At 44.3% G+C, this 19971-nt stretch overlaps 1 protein-coding gene across 1 annotated transcript in view; it reads left to right on the plus strand.

The window, feature by feature from the left end:
- SSRP1 (structure specific recognition protein 1) overlaps positions 1-19971 on the plus strand; it is a 71929-nt gene that overhangs the window by 43082 nt on the left and 8876 nt on the right. The window contains exons 8-10 of the mRNA XM_069752614.1: positions 751-972; positions 2857-2929; positions 13714-13846. Of these exons, the coding sequence (XP_069608715.1) occupies positions 751-972; positions 2857-2929; positions 13714-13846 (428 nt within the window). The remainder of the gene's footprint in view (positions 1-750; positions 973-2856; positions 2930-13713; positions 13847-19971) is intronic.

The following is a 19971-nucleotide window of genomic DNA, read 5'->3' on the forward strand; positions in this document are numbered from 1 at the left end:
AAATTCAGTAGGACTATCAGCTGTGTATCCACCAGACTTCTGCTCAACACAACTGATGGTCCCAACCCAATTTATAAGGCATGAAATCCCACTTATTAAACCTGACAGGGCACACCTGTGAAGTGAAAACCATTCCCGGTGACTACCTCTTGAAGCTCATCAAGAGAATGCCAAGAGTGTGCAAAGCGGTCATCAAAGCAAAAGGTGGCTACTTTGAAAAACCTAGAATATAAGACATTTTCAGTTGTTTCACACTTTAAGTATATAATTCCATATGTGTTAATTCATAGTTTTGATGCCTTCAGTGTGAATGTACAATTTTCATAGTCATGAAAACACAGAAAAATCTTTAAATGAGAAGGTGTGTCCAAACTTTTGGTCTGTACTGTACTCACTTGCGAAGCTGGAAGTCTTCTCATGGTGACCGAGCGGCGGCCACTACTAGATGACTTAGTCTCTGCAAGTGAGTAGTTCCTGCCGGCGGCCATTGACACCGATAATGGCTGATCAGCGGGGGTGCCCCGGTATCTCGCTCCGACCAATCAGATACAGATGACTTATCTTAATCATACGTCATCAATACTAAAGTTGTGGCCAACATCTTTAAAGTTACCGTGGGTTGGGTAAAATACCTCTAGTGACTAGCTGTTGGCTCAGGGGGAACCACGTCAAGGTGTTTCATTTTCTTGAAGGGCAAGTGCATTTCTAATTACCTGTCCACCATGTAAACACTTCTTGCTCTTTTTCCAGGCACTCTGGAGCACAGTGCATCACATGCTCTTACAAAGCCAGCTCAGGACTGCTGTATCCCCTGGAGCGGGGTTTTATATACGTGCACAAGCCACCTGTCCACATTCGTTTTGATGAAGTTAATTGTGTGAACTTTGCCCGTGGCACCACAACAACTCGATCGTTTGATTTTGAAATAGAGACGAAACAAGCATCACAATACACTTTCAGCAACATCGAAAGGTTGGTTGTATTGCAAATGTACGGAAATTGTACCTGGATATAGCGGTTGTATGAGCTAAAGAAGCATTAGACCCCCCCCCCATGCATGGCATTGTTACTGGGCAGGTGGTGGTTCCATTGTAGCTATAGTAGATCCACCCCTATTCATTCGAACAAGGGCTGGGGGAACTACAATGCTACAAAATTAGGATTTAGTCTAGAAAAAAGACGACTGAGGGGCGATCTAATAACCATGTATAAGTATGTAAGGGGACAATACAAATATCTCTCCGAGGATCTGTTTATATCAAGGAAGGTGACGGGCACAAGGGGGCATTCTTTGCGTCTGGAAGAGAGAAGGTTTTTCCACCAACATAGAAGAGGATTCTTTACTGTTAGGGCAATGAGAATCTGGAATTCCTTGCCTGAGGTGGTGATGGCGAACTCAGTCGAGGGGTTCAAGAGAGGCCTGGATGTCTTCCTGGAGCAGAACAATATTGTATCATACAATTATTAGGTTCCATAGAAGGACGTAGATCTGGGGAATTATTATGATGGAATATAGGCTGAACTGGATGGACAAATGTCTTTTTTCGGCCTTTCTAACTATGTTACTATGTTAAGGGCGGATGTGCAGTACCCAGCTGTGTTATGCGGCTCCACACCCTCACCGATCTTTTATTGATGAGCTATTGTAAGGCTATGCCCTGAAAAAAGTACTGAAAAACCCTTTTACACTGATAATTGTGAAGAAGCATTCTTAAAGGGAACCTGTCACCCCGTTTTTTGAGATTGAGCTATTAATACTGTTAAATAGGGCCTGCGCTGTGTGTTCCTATAGTGTATGTAGTGTACCCCGATTCCCCATGTATGCTGAGAAATAACTTACCAAAGTCGCCGTTTTCGCCTGTCAATCAGGCTGGTCAGGTCGGGAGGGCGTGGTGACATCGCTGGTTCTTCCTCAGCTTTACGTTGGTGGCGTAGTGGTGAAGACACAGCGCGCGATCTGCGCTGTCATCCCTTTCGTCGGTGGGGGCGGCCATCTTCCTGGGGCCGCGCGTGCGCAGATCGAGTGCTCTGCTGCACAGGGCTTCAGGAAAATGGCCGCGGGATGCCGCGCGTGCGCATTAGAGATCGCGGCGGCCATTTTCCCAAAGCCGAGTTTGCATCTCGGCTTTGGGAAAATGGCCGCCGCGATCTCTAATGCGCACGCGCGGCATCCCGCGGCCATTTTCCTGAAGCCCCGTGCAGCAGAGCACTCGATCTGCGCACGCGCGGCCCCAGGAAGATGGCCGCCCCCACCGACGAAAGGGATGACAGCGCAGATCGCGCGCTGTGTCTTCACCACTACGCCACCAACGTAAAGCTGAGGAAGAACCAGCGATGTCACCACGCCCTCCCGACCTGACCAGCCTGATTGACAGGCGAAAACGGCGACTTTGGTAAGTTATTTCTCAGCATACATGGGGAATCGGGGTACATTACATACACTATAGGAACACACAGCGCGGGCCCTATTTAACAGTATTTATAGCTCAATCTCAAAAAACGGGGTGACAGGTTCCCTTTAAACTCTTTTTCACGATTATCTTTCAGTGTTAAGTCCGTCGATGACTGAGCAAAACATTTGTTCGTCGGGGGGAGTTTTTTTGTGCAGCACAAAATAAATCATCTCTTGGTGGTTCATTGTCCTGTGAAAAGAAAACGTGACTTATAGCTGCATGGCCCCAGATCAGCACTAGGTGGCCATATTATGAGAGTCATCAGTGGTGTGCCCGTATCCGCGGAATTGGACGCTTCTGTGATTACAATCCCTGCAGAAGATATGTCACTTTATATTTTAGTGCACTTTTTGTTGGTATAAATGTGAACTGTTCTAACTGCTGATTTATTTTTTTTATCCAGGGAGGAATATGGGAAACTCTTTGATTTTGTCAATGCAAAGAAACTAAACATCAAAAACAGAGGCTTGAAAGAGGTATGCTCGCTCTACTGCGGCTTTGCCTCATCTCACTGTGTTTTCATTTCATTTTTTATGGTAATTCCCTCTTTTGCCTTTTCATATGATAGAAGTCACAGGTCAGCACCCTCTGCCCCAGGCCCAGGTTATACGTTTGCAGTGTGCATTTGCAATGTGCGTATTTACAAGGACTTGCAAGCATGGAACGTGACGCTGAAGTAACAAGATGGAGGCATCACTGTCTGAAATGCCCATATTATGGCAAACAAGCATATTGCCTGATCATCGTCCCCAAGACATATATTCTTCCATATCTACCAGGGTTACAACATGGTTATAGTTTCTTCAGCTGCTTCTTCCACTTGGCAACAGTTTACGAAGTGTCTGCTATTAGCAGTGTAGTGTCATGTCCAAAACCTAAGTCTAGGTGCCCTGCTTTTGCTTCAAACATTGATATGAATGCATGGTTGCATGTTTGTTTCCTGCAGTGTTTGTCACCTGTTGAAATAGAGCCAGAATGTAACTTGGTTCTAGTCATGTCCAGTGACGGGCAACATCCTCCAGTGTGATAGGTAATCAGCCCTTGGATGTAACCGAGCAATAATAGCAAGCAGAGATCTTCACATACGAGTACTTGATACGCTGAGTATGTTGATAATTAGAAATCCATGTGTCTATCATACCTGTTACCTTTCCGATGCATGGTATTATCCCGGGACACAATCCTGGACTGTCCTTCCTGAATTTCATTGCTCCTTCCTGCAAAGGGATTTAGGACATCCATTAATTTAAATATTGTTCCATGATATATAATGGGTTAAGTGGTAACACTGAATGCTTTAGGACATCAGTGTGTGACTATACATTACTGACTGTCGTAGACATGTATATAAAATGTGTATGTATTTTGTTTAGCTTTTCATATGTGTATGTATGTGTGGTGGGTTTGTGCATCTGTTTCAGAAATAAAAATCCTCCATCTCTTTCCTGACAAAGCTGGAGCTGCCTGCTGGTCTACAATGGCTATAGTTGTGAGTCCACTGTATTCATGGGGGTAGCATCCCACTGCCCACCCACGCCACCAGAGATTGCCGGATGTGTCATACCGGCACCGACACACAGCATTTCATCAGTCTATGTAATAACCTATCCGCTTTACATAAGCAAGAGGGCACCACTGGTGAAAGCGGGACTGGTAGCCTGCCTACTGTTGCTGCTTAGGAGAAAGGGCTCCTGCAGTTACTAACGGGAGAAAGGTGAAGCTCTGCTATGACTACTAGGGAGTCACTCATGAGAAATACGGCATGCTCGGCAACGATTACTGGTGATCCAGTATTTCAGATGCAACTTTGCAAAGCGACACCCAGGCATACCTTATTTCACACAATGAATATATCTTTCTATATTCCTTAACCTCCGCCCAGAAAATATATATCTATATCTATATCTATATATATATATATATATATATATATATATATATATATATATATATATATATATATATATATATATATATATATATATAATCTCATAAACAAGTAACTGCACAACACTTCTACTGATCTCTGGGTGCAAGCCCCCAGGCAACCTGTCCACTGGTTATCCGAAGTCCATGAAATTAAAAAAAGAAGGCAGCACTCCATTTTTCTTAATATATGTTCAGGATTTAATCAGACCCACATGTCTACGTTTCGGCTCTAAATGAGCTTTTCATAAGCATACACACACACACACACACACACACACACACACACACACACACACACACACACACACACACACACACACACTAGATGGTGGCCTGATTGTAGCGCATCGGGTATTCTAGAATATGTATAGTAATATATAGCACAGCCATCTTAGTATATTGCCCGGCCACATAGTATATAACACAGCCCACGTAGTATATAGCAATGTGGGCACCATATCCCTGTTAAAAAAATTAAAATAAAAAATAGTGTTATACTCACTCACTTTCCTGCGGCCCCCGGATCCAGCCCAGGCGTTTAGCGATGCTCCTCGCGACGCTCCGGGCCCAAGAATGCATTGTGGCAATAACACGTGATGATGTAGCGGTCTCGCGAGACCACTACGTCATCTCCGGTCATTGCCGAAATGCATTCTTGGGACCGGAGCGTTGCGAGGAGTGGGAAAGGCATCGGTAGGTGAGAATATTATGTTGTTTGTTTGTTTTTTTTTGTTTTTTATTATTATTTTTAACATTAGATCTTTTTAGTATTGATGCTGCATAGGCAGCATCAATGTATAAAGAGTCTTTCAGCAAGAGTCTTTTTTTTCGTGTGCTGAAAACGTCCCCCCTCGGCTTATACACGAGTCATTATCCCAGAAGACGGTGGGAGAAGGAGCAGCTGGTCACAGGAGGCAGAAACTGTCTGCTGTGGCTAAATCATGTGCCCGCTGCTAAAGAGAAATGAATTTTCACTGCACTTGCAGTCAATATTCATTTCTCTTATAGCACGCACAATGTCAGCAACAGCAGCTGCTGGAGTAGCACGGGTGACCGCTCACTGAAGTAATGAATATTCACCTCTCTCCACTCCCATAGGCGTGGAGAGATGTGAGTGTTCATTACCTTAATGAGCAGGGACACATGATCGCCTGATCGCAGGAGCTGCTGGCGCTGGAACAAGATGCTGCAAGGGCGCACAGGGAAGTTAAGTAGGATGTTTTTTTTTTTTGTTTTTTAATTGCTTTTCTCATGGGGGGGCCATACATAGGGATGAGGAACCATGCAAACAAGGATGGGGATGAGGAGCCATGCATACAAGAATGGGTATAAGGAGCCGTGCAGACAAGAATGGGAATAAGGAGCCACGCAAACAAGGATGGAGATGAGGAACCATGCATACAAGGATGGGGATGAGGGGACAATGCATACCCGGCTTATACCCGAGTCAATACATTTTCCCAGTTTTTCGTGGCAAAATTAGGTGCCTCGGCTTATACTCGGGTCTTCTTATACAGTATCTACGGTATTGAATGTTTTGTAAAGAGCTTTATAGTACTAGGGTGTCATAAAGTAATGTTCGTTGTAGGTGTTTACGTAGTTAAGATTGTACATGTGAATATATATCCGACTCCCTAACTGAAGTGCTTAGAGCATGAATCCTTTAAATAACTCATTAAATTATGCAAGAAACATAGTGGTTCTTACTGGTTGCTAATCTGCAGCATTTTCTATATGATCCTGAACATCAGCCTTGTAGCAATCCTGCTAGTTCTGAATTTTCATGCGGAAAGTAGTGATGAGCGAGCGTGCCCAGATGAGGAGTTATCAGAGCATGCTCATGTGCTAAGAGTGTCTTCCGAGTGCTCGAATAATATGTTCCCCGCTCCTGCATATCTCGCAGCAGTTTGACACCCACAACACATGCAGGGATTGGCTGTTTGTTAGGCAGTACATTCATGTATTGCAGCTGTCGAACAGCCGCGAGATGCGCAGGGACATATTATTCGAGCACGCTGAAGACACTCTGTTAACACACAAGCAAGCTCAGATAACGTCTTATTCGAGCACGTTTGCTCATTACTAGTGGAGAGCTGTCCCGGGGATACATCAGACAGCACTCGCAATAAACATTTGACCCAATAAAGCAAATGGGCCAATTCAGTGCCTCGGGCAGAGAAAATCACAGCATGCACAACTTTGTCCAGTACTCGGATGAGTCTCGCCTTGACCCTATGCAATGGGTTTCTTAAAAATGGACAGGGCACAGGCATAAAATGGATTCTCATATCTTTGGCTGGTGACTGGCCACAGCCCCGTCCTGTTAGCCTTTAAAGCCTAGTAATTTCCAGTCCTTTTTTTTTGTTTTTCTGCAAAGGGGGCTGCAGTCAGTTGACTCACAGCCACACACAACATAGTGAGTAGGACAGAGGACATGGCTGTGCTCGGAGACAAACGATCGCTTTATACAGTTGAAACTGGAAGTTTATAAGACATATGTATGTTTTTCTCAATATCTGACATGAAATCAGAATAAACCTTTCCTGATATACATATATACTTGAGTATAAGCCGAGGCACCTACTTTTGCCACGGAAAACTGGGTATGCTTATTGACTCGAGTATAAGCCTGGTATGCATTGTCCCCTCATCCCTGTCCTGCTATGCGTGGCTCCACCTGTCGTCCTGGTGTGAATGCCTCCCCATCCCTATCTGCATGCCTTGGTATGAATGCCTTCTCATCCCTGTCCATGTCTGCATGCCTCCCCCTTCCTTGTCCTGGTATGCATGCCTCCCCCTTTCTTTTCCTGTATGCATGCCTCCTTATTCCCTATCCCTATGTGCATGTTTCCTACTGAAAAAAAAAAAAAAAAATCATACCTACCTGGGTGCTGGCACTGCATCTCGTTCTGGCTGCCGGCAGCTGCCTGCAGCTCTTCCTATGCTCAGCGGTCACGTGGTACCGCTCATTACGGTGATGAAAATGCGCTCCACACCTATGGGAGTGAAGACGCGTCCATATTCATCACCTTAATGAGCGGTACCACGTGACCGCTGAGCACAGGAAGAGCTGCAGGTAGGCGGCCAGAACGAGATGCAGTGCCAGCACCGAGGGCACGTAGATAGGCGAGTATGGTGTACAGCACCATGGAATTAATGGTGCTATATAATTAAAAAATAATAATATGGTGTGCGCCGCCTCCTGGCACCAGTTTTGCCCCGCCTCCCCCTGACTTTCTGTACCGGGACCCGTGTATAAGCTGAGAGGGGCGTCTTCAGCACAAAACAATGTGCTGAAAAACTCGGCTTATACACAAGTATATATCGTATGTCAATTGGAATTTCCATAATTATTAATATTTGCCAAATGCCAGAATGAGTGAAAATGTTTTAAGGCATTCAAAGTCATAAGTTTACATACACTAAGATTCCTATTCCTTTAAACAATTCTGGACTGCCTATATGATGTCATGTGTTTGGAAGCTCTTGATAATTTAATTTTTTGGGGCAATATCGGAGTTAAGTAGAGACACACCTGTGGATGTATTTTAATGCTCACCTGAAACACACCGCTTCTTTGTGTAGCATCATGGGAAAGTCTAAAGAAGATATCAGTAAGAGGAGTGAGGACTTGCACAAGTCTGGCTCATCCTTGGGTACAATGTCAAGATACGTGAAGGAGCCTCATACGTATAATTGTACAGATGTAAGTAGAAACAAGATGGGAATGTCCAGCCCTAATACCACTCAGGGATGAGACCAGTTCTGTGTCCCAGAGATGTACAGGCTTTGGTCCGAATTGTGCATATCAACCCAAGGACAAAAGCAACCTAGTGATGATGATGGTGGAAGCTGGTAAGATTGTGTCAATATCCACAATGAAACCAGTACTGTATCAACATGGGCTGAAAGGCCACGCCCTTACTCAAAAAGAAACATAAAAAACAGGTTGTTTGCAAATGCACATAGGAACAAAGACCTTAATATTTGGAGACCTGTCCTGTGGTCTGATGACACTAAAATTGGATTTTTTTCAGCATGATGACCTCCTTCATTATGTTTGGAGGAAAAAGGGAGAAGCTTGGAAACCTAAGAACACCATCCCAACTGTAAAACACGGAGGTGGCAGCATCATGTTGTGGGGTTGCTTTGCTGCATGAGGGACTGGTGCACTTCACAAAATAGATGGCATCGTGAGAAAAGAAGATTATGTGGAAATGCTGAACCAACTTCTCAAGACTTAAGCCAGGAAGTTAAAGCTTGGGTAGAAATGGTTCTTCCAAATGGTCAATGACCCGAAGCATACTGCCAAAATGGTAGCAAAGTGGCTTAACCCTCCGTCACATACAATATTCGGACTAACGAGTTCACATACAATGTGCCTGTCAGGCGCCTGCTGGAAAAATACCTATAATATCTAATGTTTGCAATTTCAGTGCTCTAAAAGTGATCAGTGACCTTCATAGGGATGTAATAAAAGAGACTACACATAATCAGTTGCAAAAAAAAACATTTACTTAACATAAAACTAATAACTATGAAATACAAACTTTTCAAAACTCCCGCCAAATAGTCCCCAGTTCGACTCTCTCAAAAAAATGTACAAAGAAAATTTTTGAACACAAACTTAATTTTAAGGTACCTTAAGTACTATTAAAAACATGTTCAATCAGAAGTAGATGCTGAGGTTTCCCCAGAAAAGTCACACTTGCAGAGCAAATAGCAAGAATTACACACCATTTTTGCATGTGTCAGGCATCTGCTTTATGACATTTGAGACATTCATAATTTGAAAGCCTTCTGGTTCCGCTTTCCGTTTGGCAGGTGGTGCATCTCCTTCTTTTGTGAGGTGGTGCAGATGGTGACTTTTCACCATCATCTTCTGGGCGGAACCTTTTGAGCTGAACTTGAAGGCGAGAGGGGATACCGATTGTTTTCACGCTTCTCCTGCGTAGCTCTCCAAGTACTAGTTCATGGGCCAATTTTTTCAGATACAATCGTCTACGGAGTGGTTCAAGCTTGTTTTCAAGATAAATTACTTGTGAATTTATACCACCCAAATTCAACATAGCAAAAAATATGACCATTGGCCAGCGTTTGATGTTTCTGCTGACGTTGAAAGTGGAGCACATCTGATCTGCTGTATCCACACCCCCTTTGGTGGCATTGTAAAATGTAATTATCTCCGGTTTTTTTTCTGACCCAGTCCCAGGATCGATGGCAGCATCATCATGAAGTGTTGATAGAAGAAGTACGATTTTTTTGGCATGTGGTACATAGGAAACTAAAGCCTTTCCATTATGGAATGCAAACATACTGCTGTACTGTTGTCTCTCTTTCACACTTACAAACTGTGGCGGCAATTCCCTTTTGTTTTTTCTTACAGTTCCCACATATGACAGCTTCTGAATTTTCAGATAATCAATCAGATCACAACTTGTAAACCAATTGTCAGCTGTAATATTGCGACCCGATCCAAATAAGGGTTCAGCCAGTCTTTTTACAACATCAATGGGTTTGTTGCTCACACAGTAAGGACCTTCTGGTTGTTTTCCTGCATAAACTTCCAGGTTGTAAGTGTAGGTCTTACTGGCATCAACAAGGGCATAAATTTTTATTCCATATTTGTTTGGCTTTGATGGAATATATTGACGAAAGGCACATCTACCACGAAAACCAGGGAGCATTTCGTCAATAGTGAGATTCTCTCCAGGGTAATAACTTTGTTTACAGTTTACAACAAATCTTTGTAATATATCACAAATTGGAGCAAGTCGGTCATGTGTTTTGCGTTCGGTTCGGGTAGTTCTGTCGTCAAACCGAAGGCAACGAATTAGAATCTTGAATCTGTTTATGGACATAACAAGGCTAAATTTTTCAACTCCATCCTCATCTTTACCCCAAAGTTCCTCCAAACTTTGTCTATTTGCTCTATAAGCTCCTGCAAGGTACAGTAATCCAAAAAAAGCACGCAGTTCTATTTCATCTGTGGGCTTGATGGTTCTGTTGCAGATGTACTTGTCCTTTATAATGTCAATATATTGGTTGGTATATGTGACAATAGTCCAGAATGTCATCTGTAAATATACTGTTCCAGCATTCAACTGCAGTTTTTGCATTACGTGCAGTTCCTATTACTGCAGGAAGGTGAGTAATAATGTTTAAAGGTTCCCTACGTTTTTTCTGGAATGGCTTCTTGTTCCATTTAGTATTTTTATCTTTTCCAATATAATATGATCCAACTTCTTCATCCTCACCACTGTCACCATCTTGCTCTGTTTCAGAATCCAGGACACATTCTTCCACCTCATCATGAGAATCAATCTCACTTTCCTCTCCTAAATCCTCATTCAGTGTGAGGTCTCTATCATCTCAACATCAAGTTGTTTGGATAAATTGTACATTTTCTTCTCCATTTCAGCAGATAATCTGAAGCAAGAGAAGGAATATGTTAGGGAACTACTGTATATGCCTGAGCAGCACACTTTCTTTTATAAAATCTCCCTTATTTCTATGAAATATCCTCACATTTTGTGCTATACATTCATAAAACAAGCTAAATAAACTATTGTGATGAATAAAAACATAAAATACCAACCTTACTGAATGTGACGTATTCACATACAATGAGCCTGAGAGATCTGTGCAGCTATATCCTCTCCTCTGAAGCTCTGAAATCCAACTGTGATATCAGGTTTCACAGACCTTCAAGAGACAGGAGACTACCTGGAGGGAGGGGGTTTCCTCACAATCTGGTGAGGAAGGAGAAATGAAAGTAAAAGAGAAGCGCCTGTCAGATCAGTTGTATGTGACGGAGGGTTAGGCTATGTTCACACCTTGCGTCGGGTCCCTGCGGGTTCTCCCGCAGCGGATTTGATAAATCTGCAGGGCAAAACAACTGCGGTTCTCCCTGCAGATTTATCGCGGTTTGTTCCGCGTTTTCCGCTGCGGGTTTCCGCCTATACTATTGATGCTGCATATGCAGCAATATGCAGTATCAATAGTAATGTTAAAAATAATAAAAATTGGTTATACTCACCCTCTGATGTCCGGATCTCCTGGGCGCTGCACCCGGCGGTCCGGTTCCTAAGATGCTGTGGGAGAAGGACCCTTCGTGACGTCACGGTCATGTGACCGCGACGTCACCGCAGGTCCTGGTCGCACAGCAACTCTGACCGGACGGCCCAGCGCCCAGGAGCTCCGGACATCAGAGGGTGAGTATAACCAGATTTTTTATTTTTTAACCCCAAATATGGTTCCCAGGGCCTGGAGGAGAGTCTCCTCTCCTCCACCCCGGGTACCACCCGCACATTATCCGCTTACTTCCCGCAACGTGGGCACAGCCCCATGCGGGAAGTAAGCGGTTCAATGTATTCCTATGGGTGCAGAATCGCAGCGATTCTGCACAAAGAAGTGACATGCTGCGGGTTGTAAACCGCTGCGTTCCCGCGCGGTTTTTCCCGCAGCATGTGCACAGCGGTTTGCGGTTTCCATAGGGTTTACATGTTACTGTAAACGCTATGGAAACTGCTGCGGAGCCGCAGCATCAAAATCGCGGCGGTTCCGCGGTAAAAACCGCTAAGTGTGAATATAGCCTTAAGGATAACAAAGTCAATGTTTTGGAGCGGCCATCACAAAGCCCTGATCTCAATCCTAGTGAAAACTTATGGGCAAAACTGAAGTGGCAGGTGTGAGCAAGGCGACTTACAAACCTGGATCAGTTACACCAGTTTTGTCAGGAGGAATGGGCCCAAATTCTGACCCAACTATTGGGAGAAGCTTGTGGAAGGAAATCCCAAACATTTGACCCAAGTCATTCAGTTTAAGGGCACTGGTACCAAATAGTTGCAGTATGTAATAAAAATTCCTTATAAGATTCTCTATATCTCTCATTATTCTGGCATTTGGTCATCCTGATTGACCTAAAACGGGAAAGGTTTATTCTGATTTCATGTCAGATATTGAGAAAAACATGTCTTTTTATATAGTGTATGTAAACTTCTGGTTTTAACTGTACGTCTCAATTTTAACAGTCAAACAAACAAAGCAGCACACTGTAGCGCCAAAACACGCAAACATAAAATATGAAAATTAGACTGCATTACTGCACTAGAAATATGAAAAAATGAGCGCGTTTAGCGCATAAATTGGCCAATTTACGTGTACCTGGTAGCCACTTTACGGCATCTCTCGTATACCAGGTCCTACGCTTTCCCTGCTGAGAACAAACATCTTCATCTAAATGGGTACCTGAGAAACCTCCTCATAGACTAAATTTCTCTCTTCAGATGAAGACGTTTGTTCTCAGCAGGGAAAGCGTAGTAAGTGATACTTCACTGGAATCAGGGTCTCTACCCCTACATTATTCTTCTCTCAGATTAAATAGAGCCTGTCACCCCAAAAATCGAAGATGAGCTAAGCCCACCGGCATCAGGGGCTTATCTACAGCATTCTGTAATGCTGTAGATAGGCCCCTGATGTATCCTGAAAGATGTGAAAAAGAGGTTAGATTATACTCACCCAGAGGCGGTAGATAAGCCCCTGATGCCGGTGGGCTTAGCTCATCTTTGATTTTGGGGGTAACAGGTTCCCTTGAAATAGCAAAAACCTGCTGACAGTCCCACTAATACATGTCTTTATTATAGGCAATTTACTAATCTGTACCTAAAAGTTCTGCAGTTTTTTCCTTGAGAAGCAAATCACCTTACTACTAAAATATTTTTGTCCTGACTGCACGATGTTCCCTTCCAGAAAATGGCCATAGATCCAGGGGCATGTGAAAACACATCCAATTTCATAATTGAAACACCGTTTTCACAGGAGCAGCTTTTCTGTTCTTAGAAATGGCGCCTTGTCACTGTGTTGTCTGATAATTCAGCTGATCCTGATTCATGTGGGCAAACTACAATACCTGACACAGACTATGGAAAAGTGTTGCACTGTTTCTCAAAACAAAGCAATACCTTTTCTTTTTCCTTTTTTCTTTCTTCTGTTCAACCACAATAATAGTTTCCTTGTTCATCCCCCCAACCATTAGTTATTGAACCGGCAGGAAATCAGCGGACAAGTTTGTCTTCTGTCTGTATCGCTCATTTCTAGGTTTTTGAGCCCCTGTCGACACCTAATGTTGTGGTGAAAGCACCCACGGCAGTGGCATGATGTGTATGTTAGTGCATGTGGTGTTGGCACAACTGAAGGCCGTTGGGGTCAGGGATTTGCACGTCTTGCTCATACATGTCGTTCACTAGGACAATGCTCTCCTGTAATTGTGAGGTTTGTGTGTGCGCTTTTTAACGTTGTGCTGTCTTCTCTTTCCTCGTGCCTCTTTTAGGGTGTTAAGCAGCCGTATGATGATTATGCTGACTCCGATGATGATCAACACCATGACGCTTACTTGGAAAGGATGAAAGAAGAAGGGAAGATTCGGGAGAACGCAGACAGTGATGACTCAGGAGATGAGACTGGTGAGATAATAACTGTCTCCCTTTTTCTATACTTTGTGGCTGCACTGTGCAGAAATTGGTTTACTGTCTATGTAGGAACCGAAATGTAGACCCCTATATTCATGTGAAAGCTGACATTCGAGCACTGTCGGCTGTCTCCCACATACACGTGAACCTTTGGCCTGGTCAAGCGTTTTTGTTTTCAGAGGTGAAATTGGAGAAAGCCGTGCCAGACTTATCTAACAACTGCCTGTCTCCTGCAGACCAAAAGGGTACAGCATTAACCCCTTAATCCCATATGACGTACTATCCCGTCGAGGTGGGGTGGGCCTTAATTCCCACCGACGGGATAGTACGTCATAGCGATCGGCCGCGCTCACGGGGGGGACGTGGCCGATCGCGGCCGGGTGTCAGCTGACTATCGCAGCTGACATCCGGCATTATGTGCCAGGAGCGGTCACGGACCGCTCCCGGCACATTAACCCCCGGCACACCGCGATCAAACATGATCGCGGTGTGCCTGCGGGCTTCCCTGAGACGATCGGTACAAGGTGATGTACTCACCTTGTACCGAGCGTCTTCTCCCTGCAGTCCCCGGATCCAAAATGGCCGCGGGGCTGCATCCGGGTCCTGCAGGGAGTACTTCCGGGTCGACTGCAGGCGCTGGTAAGCCAGGCTAAACCTGCAGCGATGTGAGTGAGATCGCCGATCTGACAGAGTGCTATGCAAACTGTCAGATCACCTATCTGTCATTCCCCACCCCACCCCCCCCCCCCCCCCGGGACAAAGTAATAAAGTAAAAAAAAAAATTCCACATGTGTGTAAAAAAAAAAAAAACCTAAATAAATAAAAAAAAATATTATTCCCATAAATACATTTCTTTACAAAAAAAAACCAAAACAATAAAAGTACACATTTAGTATCGCCGCGTCCGTAACGACCCAACCTATAAAACTGTCCCACTAGTTAACCCCTTCAGTGAACACCGTAAGGAAAAAAAAAAACGAGCAAAAAAACAACGCTTTATTATCATACCGCCCAGGGCCGGCTCCAGATTTTTGAGGGCCCCGGGCGAAAGAGTCTCAGTGGGCCCCCCTCTTTAACACATACCACGATTCATGATGCACAGATGCAGCAAAGAAATATAGCACAGCCCACATAGTATATAACAGCTCACGTAATATATAACACTGCCCACATAGTATATAGCACAGCCACATAGTATATAACACAGCCCACGTAGTTTATAACAGCCCACGTAGTATATAACAGCCACATAGTATATAGCAGAGCCACGTAGTATATAACAGAGCCACGTAGTATATTGCCCAGCCACATAGTATATAGCACAGCGCCCGTAGTATATAGCACAGACACGTAGTATATTGCCCAGCCACATAGTATATGACGCAGCCACGTAGTATATAGCACAGCCACGTAGTATATAGCACAGCCACGTAGTATATTGCCCAGGCTTGCACAAGTCCCAGACAAAGACAGTACTGTCTGTCTTGCAAGTTACTCAGAGCAGAGACCAGGCATGATGATCCACTCCCAGGCTCACAGCAGGCTGCATGCGCCCCCGCAATGCATTGGGACCACCAGGAACTTGGAAGGAAGACTCACACTGCTTCACTTCGCCGTTGCTTCCGTTGTGGACACAGGCAGGGACAGGCACCATCCGTGCACCTGACTGCAGTGCTGCTCCTGCCTCCTGCTCGTCTTTCTGCTTGGCGCTGCGCTGCCGCTGGACGCCTGGATCTGGACGGTGGACCGTGGAGGACATGGATGACAGGATCTCTTCTCTGAGCTCTTAGGATGACGAGCTCTCACCCGACCGGAAGTGACAGGACAGACGGCCCGGAAGTGATTCTACGTATCCATGGTGACGGTCCCGGAGGTGAGTATTCCTGCAGCTGCGCAGCGGGGCGGTGATGATGGATGTGCTCCGCCTCCGAGTCCTGGCTGGGAGACTGTCACACACTGTGTCACACAACAGCACAGCGTCAGCGGGGCCCCCCCAAGAGCGCATAACGGCATAAGTGTCTGTGTGGAGTGTGTGAGTGTACAGTACTACTTGTGAACCAACCGTTACTACCGTAAATGGGCCCCCCGTCTCGCCAGGGCCCCGGCACTTGCCCGGGTACGCCGGGTGCTGACGCCGGCCCTGATACCGCCCAACAAAAAGTGGAATAGCACGATCAAAAAAAAAGACAGATATAAATAACCAGGGTACCGCTGAAAACATCATCTTGTCCCGCAAAAAACGAGCCGCCACACGGCATCATCAGCAAAAAAATAAAAAAGTTATAGTCCTCAGAATAAAGCGATGCCAAAATAATTATTTTTTCTATAAAATAGCTTTTATCGTATAAAAGCGCCAAAACATAAAATAAATGATATAAATGAGGTATCGCTGTAATCGTACTGACCCGACGAATAAAACTGCTTTATCAATTTTACCAAACGCGGAACGGTATAAACGCCTCCCCCAAAAGAAATTCATGAATAGCTGGTTTTTGGTCATTCTGCCTCACAAAAATCTGAATAAAAAGTGATCAAAAACTGTCACATGTCCGAAAATGTTACCAATAAAAACGTCAACTCGTCCCGCAAAAAACAAGACCTCGGATGACTCTGTGGACCAATATAGAAAAATTATAGCTCTCAAAATGTGGAGACGCAAAAACTTTTTTGAAATTAAAAAAGCGTCTTTTAGTGTGTGACAGCCGCCAATCATAAAAATCCGATATAAAAAACGCTGTAAAAGGAAATCAAACTCCCCTTCATCACCCCCTTAGTTAGGGAAAAATAATAAAATTAAAAAAATGTATTTATTTCCATTTTCCCGTTAGGGCTAGGGTTAGGGTTGGGGCTAGGGTTGGAGCTAAAGTTAGGGTTGGGGCTAAAGTTAGGGTTAGGGTTTGGATTACATTTACGGTTGGGATTAGGGTTGGGATTAGAATTAGGGGTGTGTTAGGGTTACCGTTGGGATTAGGGTTAGGGGTGTGTTTGGATTAGGGTTTCAGTTATAATTGGGGGGTTTCCACTGTTTAGGCACATCAGGGGCTCTCCAAACGCGACATGGCGTCCGATCTCAATTCCAGACAATTCTGCGTTGAAAAAGTAAAACAGTGCTCCTTCCCTTCCGAGCTCTTCCGTGCGCCCAAACAGGGGTTTACCCCAACATATGGGGTATCGGCGTACTTGGGACAAATTGGACAACAACTTTTGGGGTCCAAGTTCTCTTATCCTTAGGAAAATAAAAATTTGGGGGGCTAAAAATCATTTTTGTGGGAAAAATAAGATTTTTTTTTTATTTTCACGGCTCTGCGTTATAAACTATAGTGAAACACTTGGGGGTTCAAAGCTTTCAAAACACATCTAGATAAGTTCCTTAGGGGGTCTACTTTCCAAAATGGTGTCACTTGTGGGGGGTTTTAATGTTTAGGCACATCAGGGGCTCTCCAAACGCAACATGGCGTCCCATCTCAATTCCTGTGAATTTTGCATTGAAAAGTCAAATGGCGCTCCTTCCCTTCCGAGCTCTGCCATGTGCCAAACAGTGGTTTATCCCCACATATGGGGTATCAGCGTACTCAGGACAAATTGTACAACAACTTTGGGGGTCCATTTTCTCCTATTACCCTTGGTAAAATAAAACAAATTGGAGCTGAAATAAATTTTGTGTGAAAAAAAGTTAAATGTTCATTTTTATTTAAACATTCCAAAAATTCCTGTGAAACACCTGAAGGGTTAATAAACTTCTTGAATGTGGTTTTGAGCACCTTGAGGGGTGCAGTTTTTAGAATGGTGTCACACTTGGGTATTTTCTATCATATAGACCCCTAAATATGACTTCAAATGAGATGTGGTCCCTAAAAAAAAAAAAAATGGTGTTGTAAAAATGAGAAATTGCTGGTCAACTTTTAACCCTTATAACTCCCTAACAAAAAAAAAAATTTTGGTTCCAAAATTGTGCTGATGTAAAGTAGACATGTGGGAAATGTTACTTATTAAGTATTTTGTGTGACATATCTCTGATTTAATTGCATAAAAATTCAAAGTTAGAAAACTGCGAAATTTTCGCCAAATTTGTTTTTTTCTCTCAAATAAACGCAAGTTATATCGAATAAATTTTACCACTAACATGAAGTACAATATGTCACGAGAAAACAATGTCAGAATCGCCAAGATCCGTTGAAGCGTTCCAGAGTTATAACCTCATAAAGGGACAGTGGTCAGAATTGTAAAAATTGGCCCGGTCATTAACGTGCAAACCACCCTCGGGGCTTAAAGGGAGGGTGCCGTGATTTTAGTTTTTGTATTAATAATTATTGATTATATAATCAATTATTTTTAATACAAAAGTAAATGTACTACTTTAATACTTTTTTATTTATTCATTTTTACTTTTGCCACTGGAGGCCGCCATTTTCATTAGTGTGGGTGTAAGTGTCTGGGCACGACACTTGCACACCTCACTTACGGCAGCCATGGGCATAGGAGCCAACAGTCGGGCTCCGACCGCTCCTCCTGCCTCTCAGCTGTGACTTGGGCACGCCCACTGGGCTGCTACGTCACAGCTGTGAGAGGAGATCGCGGCCATTTTGTTTTTTATTTTCCTCTGTCATCGCACACACAGCTCAGTGTGTGCGATCATAGCAGGAGCTGCCAGGGAGAAGCTGCTGCTGGGAGCGAGGGTCTGAGGTGAGTATCTGCAGCCAGGAGCTGTGATTGCAGCCTGTACTTAGTATTACAGCACAGGCTGCAATCACTGCTCACTGCCGACCTGTTCAGAGCAGAGCAGGGACATCGTCACACTGCTCTGCCCTGAACATGACTCAGCACTTCCTGGAAGAGGACTGAAGGTAAGTACAGAGTTTTTATTTTCTTATGCATCTACCACTGCTACCTGCCCCTATATACCACTGCTACCTGCTCCTATATACCACTGCTACTAGCCCCTATATACCACTGCTACTAGCCCCTATATACCACTGCTACCTGCTCCTATATACCACTGCTACTAGCCCCTATATACCACTGCTACCTGCTCCTATATACCACTGCTACTAGCCCCTATATACCACTGCTACCTGCTCCTATATACCACTGTTACCAGCCCCTATATACCACTGCTACCAGCCCCTATATACCACTGCTACTAGCCCCTATATACCACTGCTACTAGCCCCTATATACCACTGCTACTAGCCCCTATATACCACTGCTACTAGCCCCTATATACCACTGCTACTAGCCCCTATATACCACTGCTACTAGCCCCTATATACCACTGCTACTAGCCCCTATATACCACTGCTACTAGCCCCTATATACCACTGCTACTAGCCCCTATATACCACTGCTACTAGCCCCTATATACCACTGCTACTAGCCCCTATATACCACTGCTACCTGCTCCTATATACCACTGCTACCTGCTCCTATATACCACTGCTACCAGCCACTATATACCACTGCTACCAGCCACTATATACCACTGCTACCAGCCACTATATACCACTGCTACCAGCCACTATATACCACTGCTACCAGCTACTATATACCACTGCTACCAGCCCCTATATACCACTGCTACTAGCCCCTATATACCACTGCTACTAGCCCCTATATACCACTGCTACTAGCCCCTATATACCACTGCTACTAGCCCCTATATACCACTGCTACCTGCTCCTATATACCACTGCTGCCTGCCTCTATATACCATCTACGACTGCTGCCTGCCTCTATATACCATCTACCACTGCTACCTCTGTCCTGTGTAGCTAATCTAGTCTTGTGTAGGTAATCCTGTCCTGTGTACAGTATCACACAAGATAGGATTAGATACACGGCACAGCACAGTATCACACAGGACAGGATTAGATACACGGCTCAGCAGTCAGTATCTAATCCTCTCCTATGCACTCCTCTCCCCCCTGCGTGTCTTTCCCCATTGTGGTTTATTATTTTTGTTGTGGGAGATGAGGGAGTCGAGGATTATGCGTTCGGTATGGTATAAAAAAGATTAATAAAGGACTTTATTCTGGCCGAGTCTTTATTTACAATACATGTGAGATCTATGTGGCGGCATTATGGGTGATCTATATGGTGGTATTATGTGAGAAGCATATGGT

This window comes from Ranitomeya imitator, chromosome 2 (assembly GCF_032444005.1).
Source record: "Ranitomeya imitator isolate aRanImi1 chromosome 2, aRanImi1.pri, whole genome shotgun sequence".
NCBI classification, from domain to species: domain Eukaryota; kingdom Metazoa; phylum Chordata; class Amphibia; order Anura; family Dendrobatidae; genus Ranitomeya; species Ranitomeya imitator.